Below are 18,574 nucleotides of genomic sequence, written 5' to 3'. Positions count from 1 at the left end.
GCAGGTTTTCATCTGCACGCACAGTGCAGCCAAAAAGCGACAATTCCCCTTGAGCAACGGGGAAAAAAGGCTGATTTTAAAATGCGCCTAGTCTGCCCAAAATGATGCACGTCTGATCAAGATGTGTTTTTCGAAATGGCACGCAAAATAAAAGCCTAGAACCGTTTTCCTGAATATTCAGAAATGCAGACAAGTTTGAGTTATTTAAATCATTTGTATTAATACGATATACGGTATTCAAATTTTAACTGTTAATTAAAAAGACACCAGCAGTCGAGAACAGTCGAGAATGGTTTCCTGGATTTATTTTATTATGTGTTCTGTTAATAGCGGTGTGCTGATGCTCGTGCATGTAGTTCCCTTTAAGAAGTATTTATCAGCAGGTGTTCAATAAATCCATTTATTAATGTGTTTCAAAACAAAGCTGTCCTTCCCTCACCTTTACAATTGACTACCAATCAGTAGCAATTAAGTTTCGCATTTACTGTTTTAAAAGCCGATTTGGAGGTGAATTTTCCTGTCATCCGGGGTGCTGACATGTTTACTGCCGTACCGATGCAGTAAAGTGACGCTGAATATTTTCGTTGTGTGTGTGTGTGTTTGTGTTCTGCAGGGCACGGAGGAGCTGAAGCTGTCAGTCGATCACATCAAGCAGATCATCTGTATCTTACGGGACTTCATCCGCTCCCCTGAGCGCAGGGTGATGGCCTCCACGATATCCAAGCTCAAGCTGGACCTGGACTTCGACAGCACTTCTATAAACCAGATTCAGCTGGTGCTCTTTGGATTCCAGGACTCGGTAAATCCCTATTGAAACTAGCATTCTGTAGCAATCATTCTGATGCCTCCCCCTCTGCTTGTAAGAACTGTACCAGGTACCTTTAGTATTGCTGCATGTCTGACTGGGTTCTTTTTATAGTTTTCAAATAATCACAGTTTGCCTTTCTATTCCAGTTCACATGCCTTGTATTTTATAGAACTTTCCTTTTAATTACTTAAAAGCAAATAAAAGATTCTCCACTGTTTACAGACCTCTTCACTGCTACTGCGTATTATACTGTGCATTTTAACAGTACAGAATTACAGAAATAGTTGTTACTGAAGATTTGTGACCACCTAAATAATCACTGTTTTTAAGAACAACTCCGGTGCCACACCGCTAATCTGTGCAGCCCAGCGAGTGAAGCACAGGAGTCTAGGACAGGAATACAACACTGAGGGCCACAAGCTGCATCACAGGACTGACCTTTCACACCATGCTGCTATTGAAATGCCCAGAACTCTTGTCCGTTTTTATGTTATTTTGTTCTATAGGTAAACAAGGTTCTGAGGAACCATCACATCAAGCCTCACTGGATGTTTGCTATGGATAACATCATCCGCAGGGCAGTCCAGGCTGCAGTCACAATACTGATTCCAGGTACATGCCCAGAGTTACAGTGCCTCTCTGTGCCATTGTTCTCTGTTCAATAACTCTTCAAATATACATGCTCTGGCGGCTTGGTTCACCAGAACCCAATTAGCACTGGATTACCTTACATAAAATAACATTAGGTAGGCTAGTGCTAATCTGGGTCTCTGAAACCAGCCTGGAGTGAATTGTCTATCTGTAATGATCCTTCCCTAATTAGTTACTGTTCATTTTTGGAAATAAACCCTGTTTTTTAGAACCGTAGTCCCTTTTTTGGAAAGTAGCCAGTTTCTGGAATTGGTAGCCTTGTTTTTGGAAAGAGTGTGTGTGTGTGTCTACAGCGCCACCTACAGGTTCTGTGTAATATCTCGGTTCCGAGGAGGGTGGAGAGCTGTGTAGACGTGCCTTGGATGTATCCAGAGTAGAGTGGGTTAACCAGCGGGCTAAATCATACTGTAGAAGTACCTGACTCTGTGACGTGCATGTTAGAAAATGGAACTACGGGACTAGGCTGTGTACGGTGCAGTGCTTTGAGGCTTCTCGAAAATGTCAGAATTTGTTGTTGCTGTTGCTTTGCGCTGTGTTTTTATACTCGCTGTTCATTAGCTTCCAGTCCGCTCCCCATGTGTTTGCAGTAGCCTGATCCCTCTGCCCAGGCTTAGCGCTGCAGTGCCTTGGCTGCTGCACTGTCACGTGTCCTGTCACATTGTTTCTCTTCACATCGTCTCGGGTAAGGTGCACTACAGCTTGTGTGCCTGCTGATCTCTATCCAATGCGTCTCCAATTCTTCTTCCGTCTGCCCCCTGGTGTTCACAATATGAATAACTTCACAGTCCCTCTGCAGCCCCAAAGCACTGTCTCCACTGCACAATGTTGTTGTTCTCAGGTGCATGCTGGGACACGTTCTTGTTAATCGCTGAGCTGTTGAGACTAGTTATTGTTTCCACAGACTGAGACAGACTTCCTCTTCAATATGAATATGTAGCATGACACGCATTTCAAAATCACATGTTGGGGGTCCCTGAGTGGCTCTCCTGGTAAAAGCACGGCCACGTAGTGTGCAGGGTGAGTCATATGGTCAGGGGAGCGCAGGTTAGCGTCATGGCTGTGCGAAGGCGCTGTTCTTCGCTGGGGGTTTCGAAGGGAGCGTCACATTGGCTGGCACTCCCCCGGGTTAGGGAGGCAAAACTGGAAGGCCGGTAGCTTGCCGACATCCGCTCTCTCGTTCCTGGGTGTAGAAGAGGAAGCTGGCTCGGCTGTGGGATCGGAAGACGCCACTGAACCGTCAGGTCTCCTAAATTGGGGAGAAAGTCTAATGTTAATACTGCGTAATGACCGTGCTATTTATTGGTTGTCCCTCCCCAGAGCTGCAGACGCACTTCGGGCCGGCCTCGGAGAGCGAGGGGGCTGATAAAGACGCAGACGAGGTGGTGGAGGACACGGAGTTCAGGGGGGAGGGGGAGGAGCTGGTGCCCGAGGACCCGGTGCTCACCTCGGGGGTCAGCACCCTCAGCTCTGTCCTGTCCGAGACCCCCAGACCCCCGCAGCACCCCCTCAGCACGCAGCTCGGGAGGCTTAAACAGGAGACCCACAGGTACGGAGGATAGAGGGGGTCGCCCCATTCTTGACCATTTTTGTTCTTAAAACACTGAAAGAAACTTTCCAAACGCTTCAGGTTTTTTGACCAATAAAGATATGCGACTTGCGGGGTTTCCTTTAATTTAATGTTGACTGCACCCCCAAGCGGCCCCTAGTCAGTAGTCACACACTCTTTTTTGTGTTTTAATTTTCTTTTTTATATATTAACAAGTCATTCACTAATTAGTAATTGTATTTTACATACAAGGAATATTATTAATATAGCTGTGTGGAATTATTTTCAGTTGGGGTTTAAGAATAGCTGTGATGTCAACATGTCGGTTCTGTTGCCGTGGAGTAATGGAACAGCTGATGTCTATAGATAGAATTCGGAGTGTCTGGTTGTGTTGCTATGCACCAGGGAGTGCACACCACTCTTGTTTTTTGCTCATCAGCTGTATATCGCTTTTATTTCATTTTAACAGGTCTTTTACAAGAATGTTGTTAACCAGCACATAAATGTAGCTGCTTAACAGTAAAACTACATGAAACTGGGGCTCCCGAGTGGTGCATCCGGTAAAGGCGCTCTGTGTGGAGTGCAGGATGCGCCCTATAGCCTGGACGTTGCCGGTTCGAGTCCAGGCTATTCCACTGCCTAACATGGATAGGAGCTCCCAGGGGGCAGCGCACAATTGGCCGAGCGCCGCTCGGGGTGGGGTGGGGTGGGGGGGGGGGGGAGGGCTTAGGTCGGCCAGGGTGTCCTCGGCTCACCGCGCACCAGTGACCCCTGTAGTCTGGCCGGGCGCCTGCGGGCTTGCCTGTAAGCTGCCCAGAGCTGCGTTGTCCTCCGACACTGTAGCTCTTGGGTGGCTGCATGGTGGGTCTGCAGAGTGAAAAGATGCGGTCGGCTGACGACACACACTTCAGAGGGACAGCGTGTGTTTGTCTTCGCCCTCCCGAGTCAGCGCAGGGGTGGTAGCAGTGAGCTGAGCCTAAAAATAATTGGATATTCTAAATTGGGAGAAAATAATACAAGAAATAATTGCCACCATCGTTTTTACTAGTGCCTTCTTCAGTGACTTTGAGGTGAAACTAGAAGAAACTGAGTCAAGCAGACCATCGTTTGGGCTTGTGCCTTCATCAGTCGTTGTTGACCGCAGCCCTGCTTCTTTCCAGGTCTCGCTTTCCTCTTTAACCTCGCTGTCCTTGTTGCAGGTTACTGGAAGACTTGGTGCAGAAAGAGAAGGAATACCAGCAGCTCCTGCGACAAACTATCCAACAGAGGTGTCAGGACCTCGAGCTCATCAAGATGAAATGCAAACACGCAGGTAACCAGCCGAGGCGAGCAGCTCCCATTGGACCACCCAGTTAAACCAGAGCTGCCCAACGAGCCAGTCCGATTACCTAGGACTTCTTATAAAGACATACTAATATATATATATATATATATATATATATATATATATATATATATATATATCTATATATATATCATTTACAATCATTTACTGGTTTATTTTCCCAGAGGGGCGGCAACCCAGAGAGATACCTTTGAGGAATATAAAGAGTGTCTTCTTTTCTGAGCACAGTGCAGAGAAAGAGAAACTACAGCATATCAGAACTTACTGTAGCAAGCAGCCGAGCTCGCGTCATTGTACACTATGCTGGTCTGGATGGAATCTGACATTGTAAAAGTCTGGTTTGTTTGTTTCGTGTCTCTAGATGTCCCGCCCCCTTCAATATTTCACATACCCGCGGACGAGGAAGTCGACAAAGAGCTCACTGATTGGTTGAAAGAACAAGGAGCGGACACACAGACAATAGAACGGGTAACACGTTTTTATTTCATTGTGGGTATTTTCCCCTTCCATGTGATAATGCTCTTCTGGGTTATGTAGGTTGCCACCGTGGTAACTGTGCTGCAGTCTCTGTTGGTGATGCTAGTATACCTGCTGTGTTTGGTACATGTGGTATTAGGTACAGAGAGTGTCTACTGTCCCAAATAAAAGCAATGGAACTGAATAGGAATAACTGCTAACACTGTGAAACTGTTCCTTGTCAATGCCCTCGCCTATGCAAAGCAATCTTATTTTTTTAAACTGACCTTGCCTCTATTAATTAGATGAACCTTATGTTTATCACAGAGTTTACCTTTCTTTCCTTGTGCCCTCTCTTTCAGTTTGTTGCAGAGGATTACACACTAAATGATGTTCTCAATGATATCAGCAAAGAGGATTTAAGATACCTAAGAATACGGTGAGTCGATCCCCAGGTCCATGGCTTTGTGCAGGTATACAGTAGTGTGCAAATGTATATCCTTTATATGCCTACCTGCTTGAAAACCTCAGGGTGTGAGAATTTCAATGTCTGGTCAGTAATCAGTGATACAGAAACAATAGGCACTCATGTGAAAATGTTAAGACCACTTTGTGATTCAATTAGGCATCTTAAACAAGTTCTAAAAAATCTCCTGCATGTTACCATGTGCGACTGCGTTCCTTTCCCCTTGCTATTTTAAATGAATTGCATGTATCGCCTATTAAAGTCATCAGTTCAGTTAGACAATCACTAATTTGCCTATTTTGACAGTTTTCCAATATTTTCAATACCAGCAGTTTGATTTCATATGCCCAACAAATCAAAACTGCAGAAGCAATGGGGTGTTCGAATCAATTTTGCACACGACTGTATGCAATTACTAGGACTTTGTTACCACCTGTCCTTAGACCGTTTAGTTTTGAGACGTTATTTTGGATTCTGGTGAAGTCCGTGTATCCTGCCACCATACATTACTATAGGTGAATAATGATTGATAAAGGCGACGCATTGAAATAAAACATTCTTAGAGAACGTTTTGAGCTCCGCCACTACCCTGGCAAGTTGTGATTCATTGATTCCAGTTAGCTTGAGCATTGTTTGTACATGCTGGCACATTGTTCTCTAATGATGTTCTGTAGCAGTGTGTTTCATGAGTCATGCTATAGATTCCTGTGCAGCAGGCATAAAGGCTGTACCTGTGCAACAAAGTGAGTGTAAAGCTCAGGTGTATCCTTTTTTCTGATGTACAGGAAAGAAACAGAAACCTATAGCAGGGCTGGAAATAAGACTCCTATTGCATAGCAGTTTAACCCATACCAGGTTTTAATATGAGCTTGCTTAGCTACAGTGTATAGGTAACAAGCTCAGGTGTGTCTTGTTAAGCTTTTACCACAGTTTTTATAGGTACGGTAACAAGCTCATCAGGCTCATAGTAAACCAGGAATGGATCAAACTGCAATGCAATAGGAGCTTTATTGCCATCCTCTCTACAGCGTGGTGGCAGCAGAACTAGTGTTTTAAGATCATTTTCAGGAAAGTGGCTATACAAATGGTGTATTGCATTGTGATCGGTGTGGCAGGTGTTTGAATGCTCTGGTATGTGGTTGTAATGTTGCTGTGTTCCAGGGGTGGTGTGCTGTATTGCATTGTGATCAGTGTGGCAGGTGTTTGAATGCTCTGGTATATGGTTGTAATGTTGCTGTGTTCCAGGGGTGGTGTGCTGTGCAGGATATGGAGGGGTGTGCAGAGGTACAGGATCAAGGAGAGAAGAAAGCAAGAGGAAACCCTGGAGAAGATGGAAAACTGAAACAGACCTGCACTGGCGTGTACAAAGGAAGACCAAAGGACCTCAAGTGCTCCCAAAAATTTGAAATGTGCCTTTTTATCTGCTCGTTTGTCATATTTCACGCGTGCGTAAAAGCAAAGAACGAGACCTTCTGTATGTATAGTTTTTATTGTTGTAATTTTTTTTCTACCACTTCACTGTTGCTAATTTTCTTTGGAGTCCACTTGGTAAATATACCTTAAAAATGCACTAAAATGGATTATGATTAAAAACTACATTTAACTGCAATCCATACGAATGTCTATATATAGAACGTCCCATTTATATTCAATCACAAATTCCTACTGTACTTACTATTTGTCACTATCATGAAATACAAAAATAATTGCAAAGGCAAATAATGTCTAAACCTTTGATTTCAAAATTCTTTTACAAGAAGTATTTTTTAGCCAAAAAAAGATTTTAAAATGTATATATTATATATGAGTCATCTAAAATGTGTTAGTATGAGATTAAAATGATGTTGAATTAGGATTTGTGATACTCTTTGATATTGCTTATTTAATGTTTATTGTAAAAAAATATATATAATATAGGGTGCTGTGTAGGATACAAGCTGAAGCCATATACATACCAGTGTGTGTGTGTGTGTGTGTGTGTATCAGTTCGTTTTTTAAATTTTTTCTCCCAATTTGGAATGGACAATTATTGTTAGGCTCAGCTCACCGCTGCCACCCCCACGCTGACTCTGGAGCAGCAAAGACGAACACGCTGTCCTCCGAAGCGTGTGCTGTCAGCCGCCCGCTTCTTTTTCACACTGCAGCCCCACTGTGCAGCCACCTCAGAGCTAGTGTCGGAGGACAACGCAGTTTACAAGCAAGCCCGGCCAGACTACAGGGTTTGCCAAGCCCTTTAATGCAATGCAAGCAATACAGCAAAGGAGTACTCTATAAACATTTCACTAAAAAAGCAATTTGAATAGTACACAAGCTTTGCTACTGAAACACATGAATTCCATTCCTGTGGATGTTTTGTAGTCCCGAAAAAGAATGACAAATTTTGACACTACATAGAAGCTAAAAACTACTTTGGTGTTGTCCGTTTTCAAAAGCCTCATGTTTTTCCAGTCACTAGCTGAACAACGTAGTGTAGCTGACAGTATGGCTTACTTTTCCTTCTAGATGCATTCAATACATGTGGGAGGACTTTAAATATGATCTAGAGGTAATTCACATGGAATTCCACACTGCCACCTAGTGTTTAATGATAGTTTGTAGTATCCCCCCCCCCCAATCAGTACTTGATTTATGTGCTGTATTTGTTTGTGATTGTATGTTAAGTTGCCAAATAAAAGAGTAATTATATGCAAAACAAGTTTTTGCTTTGTTTCAATGAAGTTCAGTATCCGTTTATTGGAATGTGACTGAAGAACAAAAAAATTCCATTGTGTGTCAGTTACACTGTTTTCATCCTTGCTATATATAAGAGGTATAAGACGAGCTGGAACATGCTCTGTCTTGTTACATGGGACAGCGAAAAGCTACAGTCAAAGATCTTGCCCACACATTTTGCTAGCAATATGAAGCCACAACTCTAATGATCAATTTAAAAGCATTTTTAGTTACAGAACCACATGAAGAATGAATTACAAGGAAGCAGTAAGAACTGGTTTCAAGCAGCAGATGTTATTTTGACCATTTTATTTGTGTCAGACTGTACAAACAAAACAGACTGGAAACCGAACGCACCCAACATGTGTTACATCTCGATCTCCCCCCACCAAATTCAATATCTTTTTCTATAAAAAGTAACATTTTGTCAGCTAGGTGTCCATAACAGCTGCTGGGAATGTCACATGAAGGTTAATATTTAACTGACATGTTGGCTCTTAACCAAGGTATACCACCATTAAACTTGTTTGTTAAATATAAACATTTCATTCAACATTCCCTTCACAAAACACTTGCAGTTTCTTTATAACAACAACAACAGTGTATTTACAGGAAACACCAGTCCAAGATCGGACTGCCCCTCCCCACACAAGGTTAGTTGTTTCTTACGATAGAAAGTAACATTATGTCACGATCGTACTCAACCCTGTGAACTTTGCAGCATCACACATCCAATGATTAGGGGCAGTAGTTTTTCACACCTTGTCTGCTTACCTATAATTTAGTCCTACATCCAGTAAGTAAAGCAATAACCAATCATTAATCAATCATCCCTTTAGTTAATATCCACCACTTCATGAATTGGTTATCAGAATGTTCTCTAAAAAACATATATCAGACATACAAACAAGTTATATTTTAGTCCCATTTTTAAACATGTTACTGAACTTTAAAAAGGGAAGTTCTACCAAAACCATAGAGAAAGATTAGGAATCAAGTTGCTAGTAGCCTGCGCCACACAGATGACAATTGTCCCTTATTATATAAAGGTTTTTAATTATTCAAATCAGTTATTTGGAGTTGCTGTACGGATATCTGGAAGTATAGGACTAAATCGCAGGTTAGTCAGTTTGTGCAAAGTGGGGTGAATTTCTAAAAGGTCTTAGCAATGATTGGTAACTCTGTAAATTTAACGTTTACAAAACATTCTTCATAAATAAGTTGATAACAATTTGAACTGTATGTTATTTTCAGTCCTCAAAAAGGGTCAAAAAGGCCATAACTGCTACAGAGTTGCGGGGCGGGAGCGTGCCTTCGTGCTTAGCTGATGGATTTCAGTTTCGTCCAGGGCAGGGTGCCGCGCACTTCCAATGGTGCGTCGTTGTAGAAGATGTGGTTACACAGCTCCTCCAGTGGAGGCTCGGGGTCAGTGGTGGCAAACTGTGCAGCCTCTTCAATCTCCTTCCTCACTTGAACATCAATCTCCTACAAGAGAGAGCAGCACACAAACAACTGAGCACCTTGCTGTACCAGCGAAAAGAAAAACGATGAGCCGCCATTTCAGTGAAATCCTAAAGTTTGAAAGCTTATGGAATAAAAAAAAACAAAAGCAACATGTTTCAATGTGTAAACTTTAACACATCGGGAACGCGTGAAAGCAAAATTACAAAAGCCATCATAAGAAGCCCTCTGTCACTTTTTATAAATTGCTGCAACATGTATTGGTGTAACAGATTTTGATTGTAGGTCCACAAGACCATGAAGAACTACTGAATAAGAAATAAACTGGCTAAAGCTCCATACTTAGGCCAACAACTATATTTGGTTTGGATATGCAGTTAAACATTTAGGCACAATTCTAAAGGTTAAAACAGTTACGCCAACATTTAAACTCCTACACTAAATTCTTACAGGTATGTTTCATTAACTCCCTGTGTGGTAGTGTTAAAGGGGTTCTAGTTATTGAAATAATCTAGAAGTCACACACTTCTATTCATTGTATAGATCTCAATCTGCAAATCATGCATTTCCTTTTAAAAAAAGGAGATCTGGTACTCTTAAAACAAAGCTGTTTGAAAGTTATGTTCAAGTAGTTTTGCACTTCCTTGGTCATTTTACCAGGGACAATAGGATTTGAATGAACCCCTTCACCTTTTCAGTAAAATCGACCCTAAATACTGACACTTTTGACCTTGAATTTGAGTTTAAAAAATCAAATTTATATATTTTATTTTTTTTAACACACACAACCTGTGCACTGGAATTCAAGTGCTCTTGTGTGTAAAATGCAGCATGCCGACTTATGAATGAAGACTACATTCACAGAACACTACCAAGCCTCTCTGACTATACCTTCAGTTCCTCCACACTGGCCATATTGTTGGCCAACATCCTGTCCTTCAGCAGAGAGATGGGGTCACTCTTGCTTCTCACTTCCTGAATCTCCTCTCTAGTACGGTAACTGAAGATGAAAAACACAAATTTGGTTTTATAAAAAGATAGGACCAATGAGGCTGTAATAGGGTTATGTGTAAGGTATCAGTGCTGTAAATGATCACTGAAATCAATAAAATGAAGGAATGAATGCATCTCCAGCAGTCTCACCTGACCCCAGGGTCACTCATACTGTGTCCATGGTAACGGTAAGTTTGCAGTTCCATCACAATAGGGCCCTACATGAACAAATACAGAAGGCTGTTCATTTTGTCAGATGATATTTCAAAACAGCACTGTGATCTACTGCAAGGCTAGCCCGGTTTTTAAGTTATGAAGCAATGGAATCTTTGACCAGGTCCAGAACTATTTAAATCGTTGAATTAAACAGTTAAACTGGATTGGTCTACCCTGATCTACTGTATGAATCTTGTGTCCCCATGCTGCTCAAGTATAGTAGCTTTCATTTCATAAACATTTACAGTGCAGACAGCTCTCACTGTTTGAAAACAGATTCAACTGTTTAGTTTCCGCTTAACCATGCAATAAATTTAAGACTCCAATTGCAAAGCAGTTTGTGCCACTTCAGGTTTCCTTGTGAGCCCATATTGTAAGTTACCTGTACAACACATGTGTCTAATAGCTTGAACGTCTCAAACTGCTATGCAGTGGAAGTCTTACACTGTGTAATTTATTCTACGGTCGTCTAGACTTACTTTCCCGGCTCTACAGAGGTCTGCAGCATATTTTGTAGCTTCCTTTACACAGAGAATATCCATACCATCCACCTGTAAACAGAAATGCTGTTTTATTTCTGTTAAATGAAATCGCATCAATACTCAATTAAGGACCAAGTCAGTAAGCGATTCATATTAAGAAATTGCATCACGTAAGTGAAAGCCCATTTCTAGATCTCATTACTGAACTGTTCAAGGACAGTGGCTTGATTAAATGCAATAAACCCGTTACGTCCTGTAATAGCCCTGCTCCCTCAGACATGCCTGCCTTACTCACCCGGAGTCCAGGGATGAAGTCCCCTCTCTTGTAGTACTCTGTGCTGGCAGAGGAACGCTCCACGGATGTGCCCATGGCATACTTGTTATTCTCACAGATGAAGATACAGGGCAGCTTCCACAGAGATGCCATGTTGTAGGCTTCAAAGATCTGACCCTGCAAATAGACAAATGCTTTCAATAAAACCTCTAGTACTGTACACAGTTCACATTTCAATAGTGCCCTTTAATGCAAGGTGCTGTCAAACAAACAACTTAACAATACATATACATAAGTCTATGTAGAGAATGAGCATGCATGTGTATTAGTCACACCAGCCCTTACCTGATTAGCTGCACCGTCTCCGTACAGAGTCGCACAGACCTGGTCAGTGTCCAGGTATTTACAAGCCAACGCCACACCAGCCCCCAGGGGTACCTGTATCAGAAGGAAATGGAGGTTTCACTGGCATGGCGAGAGAAGAAACATTATCTGCACCACTTATTGGGATACTTTAGATCGTTTGTACGTTTTGCCGATATTGAATTCCTTACCTGTATAACAAGCTATTACGTTTGTACGATTCTGTTATTTCTGCACAGATCATTTGTCATGCTAAATTACTACTGCTTCTGAAGAGTCCTCATGCAGATTGTGATAAGAATTATACATCTGCACAGGACTCTGTGCACACTGCTACATATATAGGCCTCAGAGTACAGTGTAACACTACTATGTTTTCCTACAATCAGCCTTGGGATTTGCTGAAATAGTCAGTAAGCATAAAAAAGAAAATCACATACTAGGGATATGCAGATGAGGGCACAGTATATAGTAAACAGAACAGTTTGATTTACCTGTGCTCCTACAATGCCATTACCACCATAGAAGTTATTGGCATACATGTGCATGGAGCCTCCCTTTCCTTTGGCACAGCCTCCCCTTCTTCCTGAAAGGAAAAAACAAGTAAATGGTTCAAAGCCAGTCAGTCTAGTTATTAAAGTCAAATAAGATTGTTTACAGTGAGGGGTCATTTCCTGGACTCCCAGATCACACCCAACACAACACTGTAAACCATGCAACAGAGCACACTCTCCATGCTATACTCACCAGTGAGCTCAGCCAGGATCTCCCGGGCAGACACCCCACGAGTGTAGGTGTACCCATGTGCTCGGTATGATGTGATCAAGTGATCTGTGGGTTTAATCCCAGCCTCAATACCAACAGCGCAAGCTTCCTGTCAGGGGAAAAATAAGAATGGCACAGTCAGGCTTGCACTAAGAAATGCAATGTGCACACAGTACCAAAAACAACTTTTAGTATTTAAAGAATTTCCATTGCTTTTCAGTAACTACGTAGATGTATTTACAATCACACGTTTTCACATTCAAGCTTTTAAACACACATTACAAATATGACTAGATCTACTACTAGGAGAGTACATTATATATAGGGCTTCTGTTTTTCGAGTTTTACTAATTGTATTTCTGTTTAATTTGAGCTATTTGAGTTATGTAAATCGTTTCAGGGCTTTCGTTTGATATACTGCATGAAATTAGTGTTTGGTTACTTTCCTAAATGCTTGAGCATTTTTTTTCTGTCAAAATATGTATAGTATTAACTCGACAGTACTTGCACACTTAAAGTTGTACCTTCTTTCTTTTGCTGTCTTCCACAATGAAATCCTTATGGTCACGGGCACATTCTTCTGGGGTTTGCGTGTAGGCATTTTTGTACATGTCGCCACAACTGTTTTAAATCCTCCGTATCTTAACCAATACAGTTTTAAATCTCGCTAACAAGCCTCCATCCTGATTGTAATCAGGTTTTAAATCACGCAAGTGGAGCCTCCAATAGAAATGTGCCGTCACTCAGTAGTTGGGGAGTGTTTAAAGTAAAGTATTCAGAACGAACCAATGATAGATGCAAGTCAGGAAGGCGGGACATTGCCCAGCAGCACTGGGAAATGTATTTATTTTTGTAGTAGGTTTTTTTATTTATTTATTTTTAAATGGGGAAAAAGGTAAAGTCAGCGTGAATTGATTAACCATTTCCACAGTTTTTCCGCTGTTTATTGGCTATCCTCCGATTTTAATTTTTTGTATTTCAGTTAAAATCAAAAATCAGAAGCCCTAATTATATTCTAATAAAACTCCATGGTTAATAATGATGTTCTCATTAAATGCACTTTGTTCACTGCAACACTACCAGCAAACACGCCTTTATTTATTGCTGGAGCGCTGAAACGCACTCATTCAGTTCCTTGTATCCTTTCATAGAATCATATAAATATGTATAACCTTGTAATTAAATACAACAAACAAACAACTTCAAAATAAACTCAAAAAGGTAAAGATTTTTGTAGGCAAATCTGTCCCAATACAGAAAGTCTTGAGGTAATCCGATTCTAATGCTTTATCCAATGCAACAAAAGCTACACTCCCTTGGAACGGCCCTTGTTTAGTTAACTGAAGACTAGTGTAATACTGGACACCACACACACCTGGCCATCGGACAAGTGGCAGAATCCACGGATGATCTTCTGTTTGTAGAGCTGGTCTGCTTTGAGCTCCATGCGGCGGATCACCTGCATGGTCCTGTAGTACTTCAGAGCATCCTCCCGGGTCAGCACCGACTTGGTGGGGGGGGCGTCGTCCAGACGATGGGTGTCACATTTCTGCAGAGAAGAAAATGCACAGGCTGCTGCTATCCACGGACTTTCAATTGAAAAATAAAACGCCTTGGCGTGCTTAGAGGTCATAACAGAACTACCGAGATACTATTTGAACGAGTTGCATTGAGGAAAGGTACATTTCATTATACGGAATATACCATTATCACTATTTGACTAAATATTTTTAAAGTTATTTACCTTGGTTCGCCTGCAATAATCACTGCACAGTTGTCCACTGAAAGGATTTTGCAAGCAGGGCTCAAGCGTTCACAGAAACAGGGGTCATTAATAAGGGTCACGTCAGCGGTGCTTTGTCATTCCATTACTGAGTAATAACAAAAACGGCTGACCTCCATAGAACCAATTAGGGTCATCTTTTCCATTCGAGTTATAAAACAATGCCTGACCACCACAAAAACAATAGGAAACTCACCTTCACATCAAAGGTCGCTTCGGCTGTAAAATCAGCATAGGTGCGTGCCGCCACAACACGGGCAACCTGTTGGGAAAAGCAAAACTGCAATTCAATACAAGTGGAACGTGACAGCAGGTTAACCACGTGGGTACAGCATGACGAGGAGTACTACTTGTTCTGTTATCTTAGCAAGTTTGTTCATAGTTTGCTGTATTGTCAGTGCAGTTAGTTGATTTTGCAGCTGCTACTCAAGACCCCTAAAACAGCCCTTTTGGCAATAGCAGAGAAAGTCAATTCACTTTTGAGACAATCTTAAACTTTTTTTCCTGAAGCACACAACCAATATGGCCACCCACAAAAAAAAAAAATCCACCACACAACAAGCATACCCTTACATGCATAAAGCTTCAACAATAACACTGGGCATGTTGTGGCCATTAGGAGTCAACATTACCCAGAGACCAGGGACATAACTGGGTGTCACTGTGGCAAGCTGTTAATGTATAATGTACATCAACAGTCTTGAAATGTAGAATGTGTCAAGCTTCACTGTTAATATCTGGGTGACAACGAAAAAACAACCCCCCTCGCCCCCAGGTAAGAAAATCAAAGAATCCAAATACCAAAATAATGTAACTCAAAGTGCACTGTCTCTATACAGCATAATCTTAAGCCGCATGACCACAATACAGCAGCCTTACGAGGTAAATTAGGGTTATCTAACACAGCTTGGTAGAGTACTACTTACTGTAGGTCACAGGTCAGAGTTAAGGGTGAAAATATGAAACAGTTAATGTGAGTTTTTATACACAACAGAGGTCTTGTAAATTAATTTAAGCTCCCCCATACAAGGATCCTTAATTGTTTACTGCTGAAGTGGGGGCTTCTGAGAGAAACCTGTGCTGTGCAAAAAAGAAGGAAATGACCTTCCTGCAACACCATATCAAAGCCATGTGTAAATGGGAACTCTCTGTACTCACTGGATTGTCTGCTATTGTTAAGTCTGCAAATTCTGACTAAAGCCAGCATATCAAGGATAGCGCTCCAGGGAGTGCAGGGCTTGTGAGGAGAGAGCATTCTGTCAGAATGGACCCACGCACTCGCCAAATCTGGACCAACTTCAGGTTAGTACTTGCTTCCACAGGGGGGGGTTGGTATTTTCAGCACTCCTCCTGCTGAGTGGGTTACTCAAACACTGTATTGTTTATAATTCTGTGCTTTGAGTTCAGGAACTGTTCATCAGTTTTAGTTGCCTTTCATAAACATATGCAAGAGAACTGTGTTTCCGGTAACCCGACTGACCCGAATATATAGTGCCGACCATCTGCTTTTCTGAACCCCCCTCCCCAGAACCCCAGTGTCAGAGAACGCAGTTACTGTATAAATGAAGGAAAGGTGCTGTGCTAACCTTGTCAAGAATAAAGAAACATGCTGCAAACGTTTACCAAGGTGACCCAGAATTAACTCATCTGCAATTACTCAGTGCAACTCAAGCTGAAACTACATGGGCTGATTTGTAGTGAATGTTTGACTAGTAGGAAGATACTGTTGTGAAACTACAGTACCAGATTTCATTACCACAACACATGATTCAATAAGGTAATAAGTTAACTTTTGTTAATTTGTGGGGGGGGGGGGGGGGGAGGAATAAATCAATGTCTGTACTGAGCCCAAGGGCCAGAAAAAATAATAATAAATGTCAACTGCAATGGCTATTACATGTTATATGCATCGGGCCCCAAGCAGAAACACAAAGTTAAAGCACTTAAAAAAAAAAGCAGAGCAGTGCAGGCAATTCCACTGCATTGTTATAATGAATCTAACATAGCCTGCTTGGAAACCACCGATTTAGCTCCTCTGATTAACAAGTGCTCGCATTACTAAGCAGGAAAGATACCCATCTCTTACCTCAGATGCAGCTCCCTTTAAAGCAATCATTAAAAAAGGAGAAAAATGTGAGAATTAGTGGACATGCAAGTGCAACTACTGTACATCTCAATCCCAGCAAAGGTTCAGGGAAACTGCTTTTTTTTTTTTTTTTTTAAACTGTATTAATAACTTAAGAAAGTTTACAAACGAGAGGAGGCCATTCAGCCAGCCCATCTTGCTCGTTTGGTTGTTAGTAGCTTATTGATCCCAGAATCTCAAGCAGCTTCTTGAAGGATCCCAGGGTATCAGCTTCAACAACATTACTGGGGAGTTGGTTCCAGACCCTCACAATTCTCACTTTTGCTTGGCAGAATGAGATGCAGGCTTTCCATTTTCAACTTTCCCCATTATAATAATGGCACGTGTTCCAACACAGCCAACTTAACTGACAAAGTCAACATAACAAGTAAATGTTTTAGATTTCCATCTCATCACTTAGGAGACTGGGGTGTTAAACATAGTACCCAAAACATACAAGATAAAAATACACCATTACTCTATTTGAGGGGGGCTTTGGAACACCTAAAAATGAATACAGTGAAGGCTCACCATTAAGGCCAATCAAGGGCTCATCAGTATCTGGACTTCCTATTTAAGGTTCATTGTACTTCTTGTAACAAAATACCACCACTGGATTTTGATTAAAAAAAAAGAAAAGTAAGCCTTTTTGCTGATAACGTTAAGGCTTGAATTAATTGACTAATTGAATAATTCACAAAGCTGACTTCTCAAAAAACGAATACCTTGCACGACTTATGACGTGCAGTTCACCAGACCACTATCAGATGTCTCCCCTTGACAGCACAGTAAGGGTCTCCATCCAGCTATAAAGCACAGGGTAGTCTTATCAGGTGCAGCCCAACTTGCAGAGACTGTAGTAAGTGTATAAGAAATCTGAACTGCACAAAGCTAACAGTTTTAGGTGCGTCTTATTGGTACCCAATAATTGACACACATATTCACTGGGGTTAAATCAAGTGCATATTAATTTATTAAAAACACCTGGGGAATGGGTGAAACTGCTATGCAATAGTATAATATAGCACAACCACCAAGTCGCATCAAGGGCAAAACTCAGGGTGTGTGCGTATGAATTTATTAGAGAACAAAATGTTTGAGTGGCTAAATTTTTAGGACTCGAAATCCTAAACCACACACTTATTAATTATTTAATAAAATAAAAAACACCAAAAATCTTTTGCTTTAGAAGTGCAATGCTAAGGATGCCAACAGTATATACAATTTGAATTACTCCCGATATTACAGACCGATAAATACATTTGAAAACAGCAAAAGTATATTCCACATACGGATTTAAGCCAAACGTTTTTTTAAAAAGCTGTACTATTAATAATAATTCTTTATTTCGTGTTTTTTAAAACACAGTCTGAAAAGGTGAGATTTTTTTTTGGAGGGCAATTTTCTACACATGCTAAAGAAATGGTAAATGGTGGCCTAATTGACTTCACATAGCACACGACACTCAGAATGCACGTTAGTGTGTTATTAATCTTGTTTTATTCTTAGCTTTCAATGTGGAATGCTGCAAAACTAAACCTGTCACTGACACAGCCATACCAGAGGCCTCCTCGTCTCTCGCAAGGTCAACGCGAAAACAACACGTCTCCTTCCTGATAGAAAAACACCGACACGGCTAGCACTACATTCCTTCATAACATAAATACTTACATTTTTGCTGGCGCTGCCCTTCAACACATTAGAAATAATGGTCAGCATCTTTTGCATGCTATTTACACTCAATAGCATAGACTGAAACACTGAAGTAGTCTTTCACGGTTTTATCTGGCCCCGCCTCCGCTTAAGAACGCTAGGTTGGCCAATCAGAAAATCTCTGCGCTGTTGAGGAGAGCATAGACATCAGATGTGTAAGGCTAGATCAGAAACCAAGACTAGTACTAAAGATCTTCTTTGCTAGTACGTGGTATTTTGGTATCTATCCTTTTTTGGCACATCCAGTGTTAACATGTTTGCGAAAAATGAGAGTTAAATGTTCATTCTTGATACATTTTCTCACTCGATAGTTAGCTACTTAGCCTCATTTTCATCTTTTTAAATGTATTTTTTAATTAATGTTAAAAATGATCAGGACTGTGACAAATGTGGTTTACTAAAGCGGTGTTATCTG

The 18,574-nt window shown here is 41.3% G+C and overlaps 2 protein-coding genes across 5 annotated transcripts in view; one reads left to right on the top strand and one right to left on the bottom strand.

Moving 5' to 3' along the window:
• The window catches only part of LOC117407360 (mitogen-activated protein kinase kinase kinase 15-like), a 42,349-nt gene extending 35,472 nt beyond the window's left edge, over nt 1–6,877 (top strand). For 2 of the 3 annotated variants that reach the window (XM_059028026.1, XM_059028028.1), the window contains 7 exons: nt 614–799; nt 1,315–1,420; nt 2,777–3,005; nt 4,205–4,317; nt 4,712–4,818; nt 5,169–5,245; nt 6,518–6,877. In XM_059028026.1, the coding sequence (XP_058884009.1) occupies nt 614–799; nt 1,315–1,420; nt 2,777–3,005; nt 4,205–4,317; nt 4,712–4,818; nt 5,169–5,245; nt 6,518–6,614 (915 nt within the window). In that variant the 3' untranslated portion in view covers nt 6,615–6,877. The other variant, XM_059028027.1, reaches the window with a different exon arrangement.
• A 1,401-nt stretch (nt 6,878–8,278) lies between these two features.
• LOC117405269 (pyruvate dehydrogenase E1 component subunit alpha, mitochondrial-like) lies at nt 8,279–18,266 on the bottom strand. Of its 2 annotated transcripts, XM_059028029.1 has the most exons (12): nt 18,118–18,258; nt 16,408–16,422; nt 14,518–14,583; nt 13,914–14,087; nt 12,521–12,647; nt 12,268–12,359; nt 11,756–11,848; nt 11,432–11,587; nt 11,134–11,205; nt 10,589–10,656; nt 10,337–10,445; nt 8,279–9,469 (listed from the first exon to the last, which is right to left on the bottom strand). In XM_059028029.1, the coding sequence occupies exons 1-12, from the start codon at nt 18,193–18,195 to the stop codon at nt 9,305–9,307; spliced, it is 1,215 nt and encodes a 404-aa protein (XP_058884012.1). In that variant the 5' UTR covers nt 18,196–18,258; the 3' UTR covers nt 8,279–9,304. The 2 variants fall into 2 exon arrangements, with proteins under 2 accessions (XP_058884012.1, XP_058884014.1); XM_059028031.1 differs by lacking the exon at nt 16,408–16,422 and having other exon boundaries at nt 18,118–18,266.
• Between the last annotated feature and the right edge of the window lie 308 nt (nt 18,267–18,574).

This window comes from Acipenser ruthenus, chromosome 8 (genome assembly GCF_902713425.1).
Source record: "Acipenser ruthenus chromosome 8, fAciRut3.2 maternal haplotype, whole genome shotgun sequence".
Taxonomy (NCBI): domain Eukaryota; kingdom Metazoa; phylum Chordata; class Actinopteri; order Acipenseriformes; family Acipenseridae; genus Acipenser; species Acipenser ruthenus.
The sequence above is the reverse complement of the archived record's forward strand: the minus strand, read 5'-3'. Positions and strand labels throughout refer to the sequence as shown.

Coding starts and splice junctions, on each gene's coding strand:
- LOC117405269 (XM_059028029.1), bottom strand. CDS start 18,195: ATGCTATTGAGTGTAAATAGCATGCAAAAGATGCTGACCATTATTTCT. Junction 14,088..14,517: donor AAGCGACCTTTGATGTGAAG/GTGAGTTTCCTA, acceptor TCTTCTCTGCAG/AAATGTGACACCCATCGTCT. Junction 10,446..10,588: donor ATGAGTGACCCTGGGGTCAG/GTGAGACTGCTG, acceptor TTTCATCTTCAG/TTACCGTACTAGAGAGGAGA.